The sequence below is a fragment of the Garra rufa genome, chromosome 4 (genome assembly GCF_049309525.1).
Source record: "Garra rufa chromosome 4, GarRuf1.0, whole genome shotgun sequence".
Lineage (NCBI taxonomy): Eukaryota > Metazoa > Chordata > Actinopteri > Cypriniformes > Cyprinidae > Garra > Garra rufa.
In genome coordinates this window covers 10,392,896-10,413,909 of record NC_133364.1, presented here as the reverse complement: position 1 = coordinate 10,413,909, position 21,014 = coordinate 10,392,896, and the positions used below count along the sequence as shown (strand labels likewise).

Sequence of the window (21,014 nt, the reverse complement as noted above, 5' to 3'; positions counted from 1 at the left end):
CTATTTTTTGTTTTCATGACTCCATTCCACTATATTTTATAAACAATATATTTCATATTTGATATAATTTTAACTGTAATTAGAATTGTATAATTACACACATCCGTTTAAGTCGATTATTTTAAATGTAGCATTTCTTTTTTTTTATTTTATGCAATGAATTACTTTTACTGTCCTCGGGGCTTATTTACTGTATTCGCTTAAAAGAAGGGAGGAGCCTAAGAACTACAAACGACTCTGATTTATCGAAAGTGCGCCGCTTTTTGGTCACGTGATAGGGGTTGAGCCAATCACAGACGCTTTTTCACGCATGGGGAAGCGCTACGAACTGTTTGCATGTAGTCCGCGTTTACTCCATGCATCTGTGCAAAATCTAATTTATGTGAATACCGATAACTTATTATGATAAATAAGGGTCCCATATGGAAAAGAGTGCGGTCTTACGCTGGACCTGTCCCGAGGGCGAGGCACGGGCACCGGGCCGTGGCCATACGGGAGCTGGTGGTTGTGTTTGGAGGTGGAAACGAGGGAATAGCGACCAATCTGCATGTTTATAACTCGGGTAGGGCACTAAATAGACACCAAATGCATCAATACTACATGGTGCAATGGATGCATAGTTTATAAAAACACATAGACATGTGATTTTAGATTGCATGTAGTTCCCAGCAATGAAAGCGCTGAATTACTGTAACAAATCATTGGTTAATATACATTAAAATAGTTAGAATTGCCACTAAACTCTATTATGTTTTCATGTTAACTAAATAAATAATGCTGATGTTCATGTGCATTAAAATAGTTAGAAATTCTACATTTGAAAGTCATATTCAATGCTGATGTACACAGTGTAAGTTGCAAAACCTATTTGTTTTAGTGACCAGGCAGTGGTTCCTGCCAGCAGTGAGAGGCGATATCCCACCTGGCTGTGCAGCTCATGGCTTTGTTTGTGAAGGCACACGGATCCTGGTTTTTGGAGGAATGGTTGAGTTCGGCCAGTATACCAACAGCCTCTATGAACTGCAGGTGAGCATTTAATGTAGCTCAGTTGATACCTAAAAGCATGATGGTAGTGCACACAGCGTATCTCATATTTCATATCTCTTCTTTCAGGCCAGTCGATGGTTGTGGAAGAAACTGAAGCCCCGCCCACCAAGGAACGCATCACTTCCATGCCCACGGATTGGCCACAGCTTCATTCTTCATGCTAATAAGTGTTATCTTTTTGGTGGAATGGCCAATGACAGCGAAGACCCAAATGGCAATGTACCACGGTGTGCAAATTTACATTACATGTAAATTACATCATGTCAAACTCAAAAACACATACATACTCAGATGGATTGTGTCTCTATGCAGGTATTTAGATGACTTCTATGAGCTGGAGCTGCAGGTTCAATCCGGAGTTAAGGGCTGGAACATTCCTGAAACCAAAGGGGGAGGCCCATCAGCCAGAGAATCCCATAGCTCTGTGGTGTATTGCGGCAAGGGTGGAAGTGCACCAAAGCTGTATATATTTGGGGGCATGTGTGGGCACAGACTGAATGATTTGTGGCAGCTAGACATTGGTAAGTTCTTGTTCATATTTATCAAAATAATAGAGCTGTATGATCTCTGTCTCATTTTATATTAGTTAAGTTGGTTTAAGCTGATGTTTTCATTAATTTCAGAGACTATGACTTGGTCATTACCTCTAATCAGAGGTCAACTGCCACTACCCAGGAGTTTGCACACCTCCAATGTGATTGGAAACCGGTAATGCCACAGCCTTTTTTTTTTGAGTAGATTTACTGTAGATAGCTGTTCAGTTTGTGGTCTAGAAACCAGAATGATAAGAAAGCCCTTCAAGATTTGCAGATTTGCAAAAAAGGGCCTAATATTATTTAATTATATTAGCTATTTCGATAATGCTGAGTTCGGAAATATCAATACAAACTTTCAGGTTTTTCTTAATTCTTTTAGTTTTTCCTGAAATTCTTTTGTTTTTCAGCATTTTTGTGTATTTGAACCCTTTCCAACAATGACTGTATGATTCTGAGATCCATCTTTTCACACTGAGGACAACTGAGGCACTCATATGCAACTATTACAGAAGGTTCAAATGCTCACTCATGCTCCAGAAGGAAAAGCCATGCATTAAGGGCCAGGGGTGAAAACTTTTTGAAGCTCATGTAAATTTGTAATTATTTAGTTTTCTGGGAAACATGTAAGTATCTTCTGTAGCTTCTGAAGGGCAGTACTAAATGAAAAAAAAAAAAAAAGATATTTAGGCAAAATAAGAAAAATGTACACATTCTCATTCCCTTCAAAAGTTTTCACCCCCTGCTCTTAATGCATAGTTTTTCCTCCTAGAGCATCAGTGAGTGTTTGAACCTTGTGTAATAGTTGCATATGAGTCCCTCAGTATGAAAAGATGAATCTCCAAATCATACAGTCATTGTTGGAAAGGGTTCGAAAACACAATGCTGAAAAAACCAATGAAAAATGCTGAAAAAAAAAAAAAAAAATTTGTGGGACCTGAAGGATTTCTCTGATGAACAGTGGGCAGTTTAACTGTTCAGGACAAACAAGAGACTCATGAACTATCACTAAAAAAAGCTGTGGATCATTCAGGTATTAGCACAGTATTAAGAATCGAGTGTATGTAAACTTTTGAACATGTGAAAATCAGGTAAGAATTTAAATAACAATTATAACCTGGCTTAGTGGAAAACAGGAATCATGTGTTTGTGGCAGTTCCTCTGCTAATGAAGGGATAATACAAGACTTCTTCACCATACAAATTGTTGTCAAAAGCAAAAAAAATGCTACATAAAAAGCATATTTGGTGATGAAGTGTGACATTCTAGTAAAAAAACAGGCACTATTATTGAAATCAGCACCACTTTAGTAAGAAACAAGTACTGGATTTCATCCAGCAAATATGATGCAGGGCGTCATGTCATAATGCTTTCAAAATTCCCACTTGAGAAATGATTGAGTGTAATTTATATTGTAGAGCAAAATGTGAAAGGCTCTTCAAGTAACGTTAACAAAACTGCCATTCTAAAAACCCATCAGAAATCCATTAGAGGTGAATTAGCCTCTTGGGTTTGCCTAGATATTGCCATCATGACCGAACAGCTCTATTGTCCATTTCCTCTCTCAAATTCACTTTTCAACAAAGTCAAGATGTTCAGTGATGGTTCTACAGTCAGAACGGTTACTCCGAAGTCCTGTATATTGTCTTACCTCCCACAGTCTTCATTTTTCCTCACTGTCTCTTCTTCTTTATCTTCTCGTTGTAGGTTATATGTGTTTGGAGGCTGGGTTCCTGTTGGAGAGGCAGAGGATGCTCTCTCTACTGATGGAGTCAAGTGGGTCTGCACTGACTCTCTTTCCATGCTAAACCTTGGTATGATCAAGAATCTTACATCTTTCCTGCAACTAGATAATCTTAGAACTGCTTTAACAACGTGACGTGTTTTCTCTTGGTGCAATTTGCTTACTGTAGACACAATGACATGGCATGACTTGACACCGGAGGAACGCCAGCAGGGATTGACTTCAGATGAACAGTTGGATGAACAGGAAGAGGGTAATGCACAATGGCCCAAAGCACGAGCTGGACACTGCGCAGTAACCGTCGGCACTCGTTTGTATGTCTGGAGTGGGCGAGATGGATACAAAAAGTACAATAACTACCAGGTGTGCTGCAAAGATCTGTGGTACCTGGAAACAGGTAAGCGACAAAGGACAACGGTCATTAAATCAACGCTTACATCTGAATATTTAAATCAACAAGGTGTTATTTGTTGTGTGTAGAGAGGCCTTCCACTCCTGGTGCTGTGTTCCTTGTTAAGTCCACAATTAAAATGCTGCATGTTGCCTGGCGGCCCCTACCTGCAGCTGAATGCTATTTGCTACAACTGCAGCCGATCACATCTCAATCTGCTTCCGGTGATCCAAAGTCCACACCAACTCCGCCACAAGACACTGACAGAAAGGAATCTGTACAAAAAGGTATTACAACTTAAACATTTGGTATTCAGTGATGCTGTTTTGCAAATTAATCTGATATAAATGTGTGAAGTCAAAGGGATAGTTCACCCAGAAATTAAAATTCTGTCATTAATTACTCACCCTCATGTTGTTCCAAACACACAAGACTTTCGTTCATCTTCGGAACACAAATTAATATATTTTGGATGAAATGATGTCCTTACTACCTTTCTGGGCCTTGAACATGTCAGTTGCATTGCTGTCTATGCAGGTTCAGAAAGTTCTCGGATTTCATCAAAAATATCTTAATTTGTGTTTCGAAGATGAACGAAAGTCTTACGGGTTTGGAAAGACATGAGGGTGAGTAAACGTCAGAATTTTCATTTTTGGGTGAACTATCCTTTTAATAATAAATAGCTGGTTGACATACAAGATTGACATACAGTAGATAAGATCTTGTCAATACTGCAAGAACTTGGATTTGGGATAAATTGGGATTTCTGAAAAATACAAAGATTTTACACTTACAAAAATAAGAGTAAATCATGCTGCATAAAACAACATTTCTTATTATATGTTATACAAATTAGAATTTAATTTTAATTTAATTTAGGAAAAAAGTGTATGAAGCCTGTGTATATTTATAATTTAATATATTTTATTTATATTAATATTCTGTCTAGACTCCCAGCCAGGTGCTGATATCAAAGTTAAAAGAGAGAGAGAATCTTCATCACAGGTCAGATTTCTGCATTTTACTGGATTTTATATAAGATTTTACTTTTAATATACCTATACATTATATTTTTTAATCTCAGAGGACCTTTCTAATTTCAGGAATGCATTTTGAGGCCAAAAGAACCGGGTGAGGACGGGAAAGATGTCCAACCAAAAGGTGACAAAGGCAGCGAAGCAAACTCTGATTCTCATGTCTATTCTAATATGCATGTTTATTTTAAAGGGATGGTTCGGAGTAGAATTGACTTCATTGCTATGCACTCCGAAGCCCCTGTAAATACCCCATCCAAAGTTTTTTTTACCTTAGTCAAACATTTATGGAGATATTAGTTTTTTAGAGTTTTTCGAATTGCTTGTTACAGGAGTGAATGGTACATGTGATGTATCTCGTAAATTGCACCACTAAATGTGCAAGTAATCTTACCAAACTTGTGCAGTAGTGTAAATAGGTTATGTACTCACAAAATGCTGCATCAGCACATTTGTAAGTCCACCATGAGTGTTTTAAAAACACGTTTTAGCCGATTCGAAAAACTCTATCTCCATAAATGTTTGTGCATAGCAATGAAGTCAATTCTACTCCGAACCATCCCTTTAAGTCTTGCATTCTTACTTTTGGTCTTTCTGTGATACATAGAGGTTCATTCGCATTTGTGACCCTGGACCACAAAACCAGTCATAAGGGTCAATTGTTTTTAAATTGAGATTCATACATCATCTCAAGCCAAATAAATAAGCTTTCCATTGATGTATGGTTTGTTAGGATAGGACAATATTTGGTCGAGATACAACTATTTGAAAATCTGCAATCTGAGTGTGCAATAAAATCTAAATATTGAGAAAATCACCTTTAAAGTTGTCAAAATGAAGTTCGTAGCAATGCATATTACTAATTAAAAATTAAGATTTGATATATTTACTGTAGGAAATGTACAAAATATCTTCATGGAACATGATCATTACTTAATATCCTAATGATTTTTGGCATAAAAGAAAAATGTATCATTTTGACCCATACAGTGTATATTTGTCAATTGCTACAAATATACCCGAGCTACTTATCACTGGTTTTGTGGTCCAGGATCACATATATAGACCTAATGATGTATTTTTAATGTGCATAATCAAAGATCAAGAAGGTGTTTCCGTGACGTCAGACGTGAATAAGACTGGTAAGCTGAATAGCACATCTCAGTGCCAGAAAGGTAAGACCACACACTTCCTGTTGAAATTGGATCAACTGCTACTATAGTTTTCCATTCTTACCGTTTATATTCTCATTCACAGAACAAGACATTTCTCCAAAACCATCCCAACAGGTAGTATGTTACAGTGTTTTTCTGTATATGGCTGTAAACCTCTTATAAATACACTGTCACATTTTTCCCGCTGTTCTTACAGTCTGAGGGCTCTGTGTGGTTTGATGTTGGTGTGTTTAAAACACTGTATTGTGAGGTTACACACTACTTCCTGCCTTCTGAGGATGGTGACATGGCAACAACCCTGTCTGGTCGAAACTCATCCGAGAGTGAGGTTTGTCTGTTGTACTGGTTTGGTCCTCCCACACCTAATTGTAAGAGTTTCCAGTCGTGTCAGTTTGTTTTACATTACCGCTTCTGTCCGACAGTGGACGTTGCCAGGTCTTCACTGTTTTAAGGATCGTGAGAAGCAGGAATTGGCATCAGGAGTCACGTATAAATTCAGGGTGGCCGGACTGAACACCCGTGGCCTGGGCGACTTCAGTCCCCTCAGTGAGTTTAAAACCTGCCAGCCTGGGTTTCCTGGAGCACCCTCTGCAGTGAAAATCAACAAGGTACAATCAGTTTTCTCAGTGATCAAAAACATTTCGCGAACAAAGATGTTTAGATGCTATGTCATGATTTCAGGATAAAGATTCAGTGCATATCACCTGGGAGCCTCCCACCTCTCCATCTGGGAAGATCACAGAGTATTCCATGTACTTGGCTGTCAGGAAGAGTCGAGGGAATAGTGTGGAGCGACCTGGTGAGCTGGCCTTCATCCGAATCTACCGTGGTACCAAGACCTCATGCACAGTCAGTGAAAGCCAGCTGAGCAACGCGCACATCGACTGCTCGGCACGGCCTGCTGTCGTCTTCCGAATCGCTGCCAAGAACGAGCAGGGATACGGTCCAGCTACTCAGATCCGCTGGCTGCAAGGTGTGCAAGAACTTCTAAAGCTTTGATTTATGAGTGCATCTTCATTTTTCCCTGTGTTGATGTTCCTGGTCCTGTCCTGTACTGAATGTCTCATATTCAAATAGCCTTTGGTTTTTATGCGACAGCTGTGAAACACATTTGTGACTGTGGGCCACAAAACCAGTCTTAAGTAGCACGGGTATGTTTGTAGCAATAGCCACAAATACATTGTATGGGTCAAAATGATAAATTTGTCTTGTATAGCAAAAATCATTAGGATATTAATTATGTTCTAATGTTCTATGAAGAAATTTTGTAAATTTCCTACCGTAAATATATCAAAACTTAAGTTTTGATTAGTAATATGCATTGCTAAGAACTTCATTTGGACAACTTCAAAGGCAATTTTTTAAATAAATATATATATATTTTTTGGTGCCCTCAGATTGCAGATTTTCAAATAGTTGTATCTCAGCCAAATATTGTCCTAACAAACCATACATCAATAGAAAGCTTATTTATTCAGCTTTCAGATGATCTATAAATCTTAATTTCAAAAGATTTACCCTTATTTCTGGTTTTGTTATCCATGATCACATTTGCAAAGTGATATTTTTTCAGGGTTGCTTGCAGAAAAACGGCAATTATGTCATTTAAACTCTAAACACGCCAAACATAACTTTAATAATTAAAGAATTATTTAAAAGCCAACTTACCTTTATTATGGCATTGCTGATGATGTTAATGTTGGCCAAGTATTTGACCAAAAATACAGTAAATAATATTGTGAAATATTATTATAATTTAAAATAATGGTTTATTTTATTTAATCTTTTACAACATACGATACAACATCTTTACTGTCCCTTTGGATAAATTTCATGTTAAATAAATATATTAATTTCTTTAATTCCTTTCTTCTGAACATTTAGGCCCGGTTTCACAGACAGGGCTTAGACTAAGCCAGGATTAGGCCATAGTTCAATTAGGACATTTAAGTCATTTTTTTTAAACATGCTTGGAAAAAAAAACATTACAGGTGTGCATCTTGAGACAAAACAAAGGCACTGATATATTTTAAGATCAATCAGTGCAATTTTGTTTCAGTTGAAACAGCTCAGACTTACATTTTAGTCTTGGACTAGGCTTAAGCCTTGTCTGTGAAACCGGGGGTAAAGGATTAGTTCACTTCCAGAATATAAATGTCCTGATAATTTACATTTTTGTCATTCAAGATGTTCATGTCTTTCTTTCTTCAGTCGAAAAATAAAAATTAAAGTTTTTGAGGAAAATAATCCAGGATTTTTCTCCATATAGTGGATTTCAATGGGACCCAACAGGTTGAAGGTCCAAATTGCAGTTTAAGTGCAGCTTTAAAGGGCTCTACACGTTCCCAGCCAAGGAATAAGGGTCTTATCTAGTGAAACGATCTGTCATTTTCTACTAAAAATTAACTAGTATACTTAATATACTATTAAAAACTTTTAACCACAAAAACACAGACGAAGAACTAACCGAACGTGACTTTTCCAACGTGACTATGTAATGCTAGTGCAAGATGAGCATTTGCATTTTTCTTAGATAAGACTCTTATTCCTCAGCTGGGATCATTTAGAGCGCTTTGAAGCTTCATTGAAAATGCAATTAACCTTCAACATTGGCTCCAATATGGAGAAAAAACTGAAGATAGACAGACATGAACATCTTGGATGACATGGGGATGAGTAAATTATCAGAAAAAAAATTGTATTCTGGAAGTAAACTATTCCTTTAATGTATGCTGCAATATTTTCAAATGCAATATACAGTCTGGTCCTAACTGCTTTATTTGTCGTCCTACAGACACGAGTAAGCTGAAATCGTCAGTGTCGCAGGCAGACTCCAGTCCTCCAGCAGCAGAGCCTGACACCACCTGCAGATGAACTCTCACCCCTGATGGGTCGGAGTCTGCTGCACTGACTGCCGAAGCTCTAATACTTCAGGACTGCATTGCACACTCTTCATTTTTCCACAAAGCCTTGCCATTTTAATTTAACCCCTTCGATGACTGATCTCAGTCCACTGTGTTTTTCTACATTTTGATATCACGTTATCGTTTATACTGTAAGTTTTAGATTTACCACTATCAGTCAAAAAGGTCATTATCACTGTGAAATGTACATTTAACACTTTTTTAATGAGTTCATACATTTATTTTTATTATAGACTGTTATAACTACAGCTAGCTTTTTTTTTTAATCGCCAAATCCCTATTACTGTTTTTTGTGAGCAAAATTTTTTCCTTTTGTGGAAAGTAAGTTACTTCCCCATATCTTAAACTGCATGTACGTTTCTTAAAATAAGCTCCTGTATTTTTAGGAACTGCATAATTGCCAGTAGTTTTAACATGAAGAGCTATAACCACCAGAGCTCCCTTTATTTTTTTTATTTAAGCCGTTATCCTTTCAGTTCTTACTCTTACTGACTTTTATAGCATAACTGGAGGAGAATTACAGTACCATTTAAACAGATATAGAACAATTCAGAAAATTATATAGATTTGTTTCGATTACAAAAACGGTTACTAGGACATATTAAACCTACATTTTGCAATAAAAGCGTAAATTCAGCAATTTGGCTTAAACATAACATTTACCCTGTGCAATTAGCATAATCCGTCTCCTGGGGGGGATTTAATATCCCATTTGTAGAATTGCTTATGCAGTTGTACATTAGAGATTATATCAGTGTTATGTTCCATTAGCATGTCACTAACCTAGAGAACTACAAAGAGTAATTGTGCTCTTAAAACACATCTGTTTGTCAGGAATGTGATGCACCACAACCAGTTCTTGATCACAAAATAATTTGATCATCTTGGAATTTTATTTTGTAACTTTTTTTTTTGGTTCCACAACATTTCGGTCAAATATAAAACATTTTTTGGCATATACTATGCTTAAGAGTTGTGGTGTAGACTAATTATTGCAATAAAATTCCGTTGGAAACATGCATACATATGTTCTTTTTAGTCTGTTTTTTTATGTTCATTGTTGACTTTTTTTAAAAGCATTTAAACAACATTCAAACAAAGACAGATTACTTTTTTATTCAAAGAATCAGCATAACAATGTCAGTTCAATAGGTTAATTAAGATCAAATGTCATATCAAATGAGAATTCCCTTAATTCTGGGAATGTTAATTGGCAATACGGCCCTTTCTATCTTCCCACTCCCCCATCCCAAACTTTAAAAATTGTTAAATACAAGGAACCCCCCAAAAAAAGACATAATTTGGTGTGGCCTATACCAAGCAGACCAATCAAAACAAACTGGCCTAAATATAATACTGAATGAATTACAAGACATCACATTAGATCAAATCAGCCTCCTGGCAACAGGCACTTTTGTTCCTGCTCTGGTAACCAGGCATCTCTCTTGGTCTTCCAGCACTGACCTGAAAACTTCAAGGCAAGAGATAAGTCTGTCTGGACACTGGACAGGCTACTACATATAGTCGGGCCAGTCTTCGGTCATGAGAATTGTATCTGCTGAACGCCAGGGATCTAAAGGAGCAGAAAAAGAGAGATGGTATAAATACTGAGCATACAACAGTAAATGGTTCAGTGTCATCAGGAATATTTAGTCATACATAGCACCCTGGACCACAAAACCAGTTAAAAGGGTAATTTTTTCAAACCGAGATTGATCATATAAATAAAAGCTGAATAAATAAGCTTTGCATTGATGTATGGTTCCTTAGGGCAATATTTGGCTGGAATATTTGAAAATCTGGAATCTGAGGGTGCAATGCATATTACTAATCAAAAATTAAGTTTTGATATATTTATGGTAGGAAACTTACAAGCCATCTTCATGGAACATAATCTTTACTTAATATCAATGATTTTTGGCATAAAAGAAAAATCAATCATTTTGACCCATACATTGTATTTTTGGCTAGTGCTACAAATATATCCGTGCTACTTAAGACTGGTTTTGTGGTGCAGGGTCACATATGTAGGCTAACATGGGTTGGTTTACATACTAACCTGCTGGTATGAAGTGGTGTATACCATGACGTTCTGTTGTTGGCCATCTGCAGTGATCAGTCCTGCAGGCAACTGACCGGCTGCAAGTTAAAAACATAACATTAAATCATGATGAAACATTTTAAAACACTAACAGCTATAAACAAGCAATAGAATAGTGCTGTATGTTTCAACTGCATCAAATGTTCCAAACAAGGCACTTGGTAAAGAGTTTAGATGTCTTTTTTTGTGTCAACTCACATGCATGAAATAAGCTAAAAAAAAGAATATATGGGCCATTCTACAGAATTGGTGCAAACTTCTGTCCCACAACAACAACAAAAGAAAAAAACATTTAAATAGCATTTAAGTATTCTAATCTTAGATGTTTACTAAAGTCCTTCTATTCTCTATTGAAACCCACAATAATATTTAAAATATCAGTAAGCTTACAGTAAACGTTTCAGGATTTCTCTCCATAAAGTGGACTTCTATGGTACCCCTGAGTTTGAACTTCCAAAATGCAGTTTAAATGCAGCCTCAAAGGGCTCAAAATGTTCCCAGCCGAGGAAGAAGGGTCTTGTCTTCTAAAAAACCTTATATCCTTTTTAACCTCAAATGCTCATCTTGCCGGTTCATGACAGTTAGGGTATGTCGAAAAACGAATTTTCTCCTCAAACTTCAAAATCTTCCTACATTACTGCTTTAGCACCAACCCAGTGTTTACAAAGTAAATATGAAAATATTTACCAAAAAAAGGAAAAACAGCGATGTAGGGCAATTCTGAAGTTGGAGGAGAAAATTAGTTTTTCAATATACCCTAACTGTCATACAACAGAATTCCTTCTTCCTTGGCTGGGATGGTTTAGAGCCCTTTGAAGCTGCATTTAAACTGCATTTTGAAAGTTCAAACTCAGGGGAACCATAGAAGTCCACTTTATTGTTTTCCTCAAAAAACAATTTCTTTACTACAGAAGACAGACAGACATGAACATCTTGGGTGACAAGGGGGAGAGTAAATTATCTGTACATTTTTGTTCATAAAGTGAACTGCCCTTTTAACTGCACAATTACTAGAAATGTGTACCTTGGGATATTTCTGACACTGACTTTGTAGAATGACCTATATAAGACGCACGAAAGAGTTTTGCACTTACTGAAACTGTCATCTGTAAGCTCTTCTCCAAGGCCTTCGTTGACTGTAACCGGATTGATGCCTTTCTCACCCTTCATTGCCTTGGAAACACAAAAATGTTACTTCACTTCTAACCACAATTTGTGCTCTAGAAGTGATATTCACGATGACACATGCAATTCTACTTCGTGAGTGCAAGCAATGCCTTTCTCAAACAGACAGTTCTCTACAATCCTTCATACTGGTGTTTTTAGACCATGATGCAATTTATTGTCCATTTTGCATATGTGATTGAGTGAGTGAGTGACTAATACCTCTCTGAACTTCTGCAGGTAGAGTTTAAGTGGCTCCACGTACATATCAAAACCCAGAGTGGACATAGCAAACAGGATGTCCTCTCCGTTTATGGTCTTGCGCTTCTCTTGATGGCATCTCTCGCTGGCCTCAGATGTGATGAAGCTGATGAACTCACTCACACACTCCTGCACACACTCTTTTGCATCCTTTGCTATCTGCAATTGAAAAGTTGACAGAAGCAATCAAGGTTACTCATACATAAGATTTTATACAAACAATGTGCAAGGCTTTCCGTCTCATTTGCTTCCAGCTATTTTGAACTGTACAAAACAGCTTGTTTTGCTGCTTGATATTGCAAACTAGTGTGTTTTACAATATTATTTTAATGTATTAGCTTAATTATGAACACACTGGTTTGTAGTGCAAACAGTTTTACCATTTACTGCACTATTTCCCAACAGTGGATAAGGAAAAGGAAGCCTCACACATTCACAAAAAACGGCTTACTTCCACATTGAAAAATAAGGTGAATAGATTGCTTTCAAAAACAACCCTTTCTAGCTAATGAAATATTTTCAAAACAGTTCTTTATACCTGAAAACATTTTAAAATTCGGTGATATTACCTTTCCAGTCTGTGGGATGGCATTCTTCATAATGCGGGCAACATTTGCGATGGGAAGGTAGATGTCTTGCTCTCGGAAATGGTCTTTGCTGCCGTTGCCATCCTCATGGTCATTGAAACTTTCATCTCCATCATCTGCACAAAGGAAAAAAAAAAAAGACAATGGACTTACAGTTGAAGTCAAAAGTTTACTTAAACCTTGCAGAATCTACAAAATGTGAATTATTTGAGCAAAATAAGAAGGATCATACAAAATGCACGTTATTTATTTAGTATGAATCTTTATAAGGTATTTCACATAAAATGTTTACATACAGTCCACAAGAGAAAATAATAGTTCAATTTATTAAAAAAAATGACCTTGTTCAAAAGTTTACATACAATTGATTCTTAAAACTGTGTTGTTACCTGAAAGATTCACATCTGTGCATTTTTTTGTTTAGTGATAGTTGCTCATGAATCCCTTATTTGTCCTGGACAGTTAAACTGCATGCTGTTCTTCTGAAAAATCCTTCAGGTCCCACAAATGATTTGGGTTTTCAGCATTTAAACAATGCATTAAGAGCTAGAGGGTGAATGAAATGACGTTGTGAACATTTTTCTTATTTTGCCTAAATATCTTCTTTTTTTTTTTCATGTAGTACTACCCTTAAGAATCTACAGCTTCCGTCTGGAGCATCAGTGAGTGTTTGAACCTTCTGTAATAGTTGCATAAGAGTCCCTCAGTTGTCCTCAGTGTGAAAAGATGGATCTCAAAATCATAGTCATTGTTGAAAACAAAAAAGCTGAAAAATGCTTAATTTGTGGGATTTTTCTCAAGAACGGCAGACAGTTTAACTTTTGAACAAGGTCACTTTTATAAATTCAACTATTGTTTTTCTCTTGTGGACTATATGTAAACATCTTTTATATGAGATATCTTATTCAGGTCAGTACTAAATAAAAAAATAACATGCATCTTGTATGATCCTTCTTATTTTGGTAAAATAACATTTTGCAATTCTGCAAGGTGTATGTAAACATTAGACTTCTCAATCTCATAATAACCATTTTCATCAATATCTCTAACAAAGATTAATGATTTCTGGTGACGTCATCTCCATACCATCCTGGGTCTGTAAGACATATGTCCCTCCGGTCATATACTCTCCAGTTATTCCTAACTGAGTAGTATCTGTGGTGCTGCCGTCTCCGTCCATCTAAAAACACAAACAGGACAACAAAGGTTCAGATTTATATTTCAATTACAGCTTTTTACATGACCCAACACAATTAAACAGCTCGCCAGAGTAAAAAATTAAATAAAAATATTAATAATAACACAGAATAATCATATTACATTAATCAAAAAACATGTACACATTTAGCAGACGTTTTATATCCAAAGATGAACAAAAAGCACAATTACAAAAGAGAAACAAAAAACAAGTCGTCAAATCAACAAAAATCGTAATATACAAGCTAGAAAAGAAACAATTTTTCAACTTTTAAGCAAATAGTAAAATAAATAAGTCAAACGTGGCTCTAAATATGTTATTAATATAGTTAATAAATGGTTATATAATTATTTAAATGTGTAACCTATCTCTGTCAGCCTTTGTTTTGATAGTGAGCTAGCAGGTTAGCATCGTACCAGCTCAAGCTAACGCATCACACATATTTAACACAAAGAACTCAATCATTTATGAACAATTTGGACAATTTAACCAGAACTTAACTGTATTCTTTTATAATTAAACTAGCTGTTTATTAAATGTGGTTAAATGTGGCTTCGGGGCCTCGCTTGCATGTAGCCTCCATATTCTCCACTCAAATAATCCCTTACCCATCCTTAAACATTCAATCTTTTAAGACTTCCTGCATTTAACGGCTGCTTCGGCCTGGTAAAACTTGTAAAAACCTGCCGGTATCGGTCCTTTCTACCCGTTTAACACGAGAATTACAGCTGAAGCGGATCATTTGACCGGAGCCACAAATACAAACCTGACTCGCGCTCGCGCTGCAACTTGATTGGACGGAAATGGAGCTGCGCGCGTCAGTTTGTGCCCGCGCTTGTGCACGCGCGTATGTCGGTCACCAGGGGGCGCGCTGGAACTTAAACAAACAGAATGTTACATTTATCGACATATTTGTGTTCAAATCAGGTTAAAATGCTCTTTTATTGACCTTAATCATTAAAACGTTGTTTTTCCCCATCATGTTCCCTTTATTTAGTTTGATGGCATGATTAGATCCATACTCATTACGCATGTGAGCCTACATGGGTGATTATCATATAAATTAATTTTATGGAAATAGGTGGAAATCCTATACACACTGCCCTCTAATTTCCTCTGATTTCCTTTTCCTTCCCCAGGTAAAGATTAATGGTGCTAAAGCTCAATTTGACAAAAGAAACTAATGAGGTGAGTTTCACATTCAAATGCAGTGATTGTTTATCATCATAAACCGTGAATCATTTCGTTTTCTGCATTATTTGCTTCATATTTTCACTTGTGAGTGAATAATGCATCTAGGTGATGCTTCATTACTCTAAAAGTGCCATATGTTCAAAATGATGACAAACACACAGCTGTTCAAAAGCTCAGGATCAGTAAGATTTGTAATGTTTAAGGCTGCTTTTTGATTAAAAATACAGAAAAACTGTAATATTATTGCAATATAAGAAATAGTGTTTTTTTTTTATTTTAATATACTTTAAAATAGAATTTATTCCTTTGATGCAAAGCTGAATTTTCAGCATCATTACTCCAGTCTCCAGTGTCAAAATATCCTTCAGAAATCATATCTATTTAATATGCTTATTTATTATCAATGTTGGAAACAGCTTCTTCATATTTTTTTAGAACCTGTGATGGTTTCTTAAGGATTCTTTGATGAATAAAACGTTAAAAAACAGTGTTTATTTAAAATAAGACATATTTTGTAACAATACACAACTGTTTAAAGATTGCAGTCAGTAAATTTATTTCTTTTTTCTTTTAAAGAAATTAATACTTTTATTCAGCAGGGATGTGTTAAATTGATAAAAAGTGATAGTAAAGACTGCTAAAAAAGATCAAAGAATCCTGAAAAAGTATCACAGATTGCAAAAAAAAAAAACATTTAGCAGCACAACTGTTTCCAACATTGATAATAAATCAGCATATTAGAATGATTTCTGAAGGATCGTGTGACACTTATGACTACAGTAATGATGCTGAAAATTCAGCTTTGCACCACAAAAAAAATATATATATTTAAAGTATATTAAAATGGAAAACCACTGTTTTGAATTGCAATAATATTTCACAATATTACTGTTTTTTTCTGTATTTTTAATCAAATAAACAGCCTTGATGAGCAGAAAACTCTTAGTTAAAAAACATTAATTGCACAATGAAGCATTTATTTATTTTTATCTGACTGCATTTTAGTAAGAGTATTTTACCAGATGCTCATACAAAGAAGCAAACCTTTCCTAAGAGTAGCAGTTTAATCACAGGCAGCTAAAAAAAATTAAAATCTAATTACAAAACCCTGACATGCATCCTTGACCTGAGTGTAGAGAAAAGAGAATTATGTTAAATGCATTTTAGTACTTAGGGCAGTGTAATTTCCTCGTTAGTGTGTACAGTAATGGCTTTAACTAATTTCTTACAGTCAAATAAAAATATAACACTACTTCACCCCTATCCTGGCTGCATATTTAGTCTAAACTGGCACAAAAGCTACACTTACAGTCACGGGCTGACCACAAATAACTGCATTTACCCGGAGTTTCCCAGAATACTTTTTATGCTGTAATTTCTGGCAGTACAGTAAAAACTCTCCTCTCTTCCCCACACAGGGTCTCATAGGACATCAACACCATGACCTTGTAAATCTTGCCTAATTCCCTGAGTGCTTCCTCTTGGGAATGGACACCTCAGAAAGTGCCTCTAATCAGCAGGTCCAGAATGCGAAATCACTCATGAATTTTAAACGTTTCTGCTTCAGTCAGCACTGAATGCTGTGGAGCATGAATGCATAATTATATTATTGAGGAGGAAATGTTGCGGCAGTTTATATCCATATAAATTAAGACTTAATTTTCAATTTGGAATTGCCACAAAAACTTCTGCACTCAGCCAAGAAACTTTGAAGATTATGTCGAGACATTTATGCCTCTGATAATCTTGTTAATATGTAATTAACATTCTATTAGACTTACCATTGATTAGCTTCTCTGAATCTCAAAAGTCATTTCTGCCATTGTGATTGGCTTCATGTTGCAAATGCACACTTCACCACAGGGGGACATCGACTGAACACTGTTTGCCTAAATCTGTTTTTCAATTTTCTGTATTTAAATGCTTCCATTTTATTTGTCTATCTGATTTATGGCTTTCTGTCTGGAATAAGACTGATTTTAAATTATATTAATAACCCCCTGGTGGCATATATTTAACGTTCCACATGTTTTTTTTCTGGTCTTTCCAGCTTCTGCATTATTTACCAGCACATGCTCAAAAAAATTTCCACCAACCTGACCACAGTCCCGTAATGCAGATTGGGATTTTTAGGCCAGTAGTCCACACTCTAATGAACTTCCTCTTGTAAATACATGATGAATACATGAGCATAATGAGTACAGTAGATTACTGTACTGCAGCAGTTCATATCATCTAACTATATTGGAAACCAAATGACTACATAATCAAATAACATATTATAAATTATTAATTTAATCACATTTTTTCACTATAACTTTTGACTTGATAAAGTTTGATTTGATTTTTTGTCATTTTATTACAGTTTTATAATAAATAAAATATAAATAAAATAAAAACTTTAAAAAAGTAATTGTAATAAATCTGTAATAAATCTGTAATAAATATTATATATATAAAAAAATAAAATATTTGTAATAAAACCGAATGACAAAAAAATATTATATATATAAAGGAGTGCAATTGCAGCTTTAATAAATAAATATATATATAGCATGTACCTTATATTATGCACAATGTACAAATTATTATTAAAATAAAAAATTATATTTCAGCTAAAATGCATTTTTATTATATAAATTAATTAATAAACTAACAAACAAATAAATATACCTTGTCATGTTGTTTGAATCAGACTTACAATAAGTACAATAGCTACAATAATTACCTGTGGTTACTATGTGAAATTGTACACCTTTTCCACATATGCAACATTCACATAAGCAATAACCATCAAATTCAGTGCCAGACTTGTTTGAGACACTAGGTCATGGATATAAGTGGTATACACTCTAAAAATGTCAAACCACTAACCTAACTAAAAACCTTCAGTTTAACTGCAATGCTAAAGAAACTTAAAATGCACTTTCTGACCTCTTTGACTTTAACTGCTGATGAAGAAATTATAGATGCGGCTCGAAATCTTGAATAGAAATGGGAAAAAAGTCAAATGGAAACAAAGATGCTGTTTTGAGATAGAGATGAAAGCATTTTGAGAGTGTGGGCGCTCGCTCATTCACCGCGCGGCGCGAGGGGGCGGAGTTTCGCTCGCCGCTGTAGTCTAGTGTGCGGAGGAAGGTAGTGCACTCCGGGGAGCTGCGCGAGATCTTTGAGACACGGACGCAGGCGGCAGCAGCGAGAGCATCAGCAGCATCAAACACAGACCCGCTGTACGGGGCTCGGCAGCCTCCCTCCGTCCCTCCGTGTCTCCGTGCCCAGCCATGAAACAGACGTTACTGGACCTCATGAGGATGAGTAGGATCTGCCGGATGGTGCTGGCCACTTGTTTAGGATCTTTTATTCTGGTCATCTTCTATTTCCAAAGTATGTTCCAACCAGGTAGGACTTCGTGACGGTTTCATCCTAATCGATTTGAGATGCTCTTTTCTTCCCATTTTGTAGCCTGTGACATGCTGATTTAGTGTGGAAGAATGTCATTAATAATCAATGAGCTCTTTGAAGGAGCGCATCGATCGGCAGCAGCGAGAGTGAATGATGTACTGACTCACATCAAAGCTCCAGCTGTCTGTAGCCTATCAATAACGTCGTCCGGTTTTATGTATTTTTAATCTTCTACTGATAGAAAACAGCCCGAGAGCCCGGTTCCGTTGTTTAGTTGTTGTGGAGGGTCGGTCATTGTCTCCGGTGGCCGGTATACAGTAGAGTCACTGTAGTGAATCAAAGAGCTGACACGCTGTACAAACATTCATACTTCAATACTGACACACAGCTGACAAACATTCGCCCTGCTGTTGCTGCTGTTCATAACTGTTGTTTATATTGATGTGAAATGGAATATAAAAGAATAAAGTGGACGTGCAAAATTCCATTTAATTTTCAGTCGAGCAAAATATATCGCTGAATGTAGTGCAGTACTCGTGTATTGTGTAGAATGTGCTTGACTGGTTGAACAATATCTGTGTCAAAGTACTTATTTGTGACCCTGGACCACAAAACCATGGAACAAGATCTTAATATCCTAATGATTTTTGGCATAAAAGATAAATCTATCATTTTGACTCATGCAATGTATTGTTGGCTATTGCAACAAATATACCCGTAATACTTAAGACTGGTTTTGTGCAGCTTTTTGTCACAAATAACTCTATCATTAAGACATTTGCAACTTTGTTGCTTCTGGCTAAAACTGTGACACTGGACCACAAAACCAGTCATAAGGGTGATTTTTATTTTAAATTGAGATTTATACATCATCTGAAAGTTGAATAAATAAGCTTTCCATTGATGTATTTGTTGGTTTGTTAGGATAGAACAATATTATTTGAAAACCTGAAATTTGAGTGTGCAAAAAATTTTAAATATTGAGAAAATCACCTTTAAAGTTGTCCAAATGAAGTCCTTAGCAATGCATATTACTAATCAAAAATTAAGTTTTGATATATTTACAGTGGGAAATTTACAAAATGTCTTCATGGAAGATGATCCTTACTTAATATGCTAATGATTTTTGGCATAAAAGAAAAATCGATCATTTTGACTCATGCAATGTATTGTTGGCTATTGCTACAAATATACCCGTGCTACTTAAGATTGGTTTTGTGGAGCTTTTTGTCACAAATAACTCTATCATTAAGACATTTGTAACTTCAAACCATGCTTCTGGCTAAAATATGTGACACTGGACCACAAAACCAGTCATAAGGGTGATTTATTTTTAATTGAGATTTATACATAATCTGAAAATTGAATAAATAAGATTTTCATTGATGTATGGTTTGTTAGTATAGAACAATATTACAACTATTTGAAAATCTGAGGGTGCAAAAATTCTAAACATTGAGAAAACCGGCTTTAAAAAGTTGTCCAAATTAAGTCTTTAGCAATGCATATTACTAATCAAAAATTAAGTTTTGATATATTTACGGTGGGAAATTTACAAAATATCTTAATCAGCTGTCATTAGTTCCATCATTCTATCATCATCATCATCATCATCATCATCATCATTTTGACCCATATAATGTATTTTTGGCTATTGCTACAAATATACCCGTGCGACTTGTGTTTTGTGGTCCAGGGTCACATATGTTGTGCATAGAACACATCTGGAAATTGTATTGATGGATGGTGTGGGATTTATAATTGCGCCTGTCTGTTAGACTTTTCCATTGTCCTGCTCACCGATTTGGTTCATCACTTCATCTTGACCAGAGCATGTGGCATGTCATCAGTTTTTTTGGGGATTCCCATGTGCTGCGGATGGAAGATCCAGATAAGGACAATGAAACCTGTGTAGTAGAGCAGTAGTGAGTAACCGCTGTGGTCACCGGCACGGTGGAATGTCTCTGGAAACGGTGAGTCATCAGCGTCACCGGCATGTGAAGGTTCTCAGCAATCCGCTGGAATGCCCATGTCAGCTTTGTCATACACAGACAGGATCCTGAAACGAGACAGGGAAACTCATGAGTTCATGCATACTCATCTCTACATCTGCACATGATGTTGAAGATCAAAAGGGCAGACAGTGACGCGGCCTCCTGTGTGTATGATTAAAGGAATAACTTGCTCACCCTCAGACCATGCAACAGATTTGGAAAAATTTAGCATTGCATCACTTGCTCACCAATGGATCCTCTGGAG

At 36.1% G+C, this 21,014-nt stretch overlaps 3 protein-coding genes across 6 annotated transcripts in view; 2 read left to right on the top strand and 1 right to left on the bottom strand.

Annotated features, from left to right (window-relative positions):
* The first annotated feature begins 320 nt into the window (after positions 1-320).
* hcfc2 (host cell factor C2) lies at positions 321-9,612 on the top strand. Its single transcript, XM_073838618.1, has 16 exons — positions 321-562; positions 878-1,026; positions 1,114-1,274; positions 1,360-1,568; positions 1,671-1,755; positions 3,288-3,394; positions 3,494-3,721; positions 3,805-4,002; positions 4,665-4,720; positions 4,819-4,876; positions 5,850-5,924; positions 6,007-6,038; positions 6,121-6,252; positions 6,347-6,532; positions 6,606-6,897; positions 8,719-9,612. The coding sequence occupies exons 1-16, from the start codon at positions 403-405 to the stop codon at positions 8,796-8,798; spliced, it is 2,208 nt and encodes a 735-aa protein (XP_073694719.1). The 5' UTR covers positions 321-402; the 3' UTR covers positions 8,799-9,612.
* Positions 9,613-9,942: 330 nt separating this feature from the next.
* On the bottom strand, positions 9,943-14,979 carry nfyba (nuclear transcription factor Y, beta a). 3 transcript variants are annotated; one of them, XM_073838619.1, is made up of 7 exons: positions 14,926-14,979; positions 14,048-14,141; positions 12,944-13,077; positions 12,336-12,533; positions 12,044-12,122; positions 10,908-10,987; positions 9,943-10,421 (listed from the first exon to the last, which is right to left on the bottom strand). In XM_073838619.1, exons 2-7 carry the CDS (start codon positions 14,139-14,141, stop codon positions 10,389-10,391), a joined length of 618 nt encoding a protein of 205 aa, XP_073694720.1. In that variant the 5' UTR covers positions 14,926-14,979; the 3' UTR covers positions 9,943-10,388. The 3 variants fall into 3 exon arrangements, with proteins under 3 accessions (XP_073694720.1, XP_073694721.1, XP_073694722.1); XM_073838620.1 differs by lacking the exon at positions 14,926-14,979 and adding an exon at positions 14,768-14,906; XM_073838621.1 differs by lacking the exon at positions 14,926-14,979 and adding an exon at positions 14,661-14,685.
* Positions 14,980-18,316: 3,337 nt separating this feature from the next.
* The window catches only part of chst11 (carbohydrate (chondroitin 4) sulfotransferase 11), a 67,606-nt gene continuing 64,908 nt past the window's right edge, over positions 18,317-21,014 (top strand). The window contains exon 1 of one of the 2 annotated variants that reach the window (XM_073838616.1): positions 18,317-18,737. In XM_073838616.1, coding sequence (XP_073694717.1) covers positions 18,635-18,737 — 103 coding nt within the window. In that variant the 5' untranslated portion in view covers positions 18,317-18,634. Of the gene's footprint in view, positions 18,753-21,014 lie in introns of both variants that reach the window. The other variant, XM_073838615.1, reaches the window with a different exon arrangement.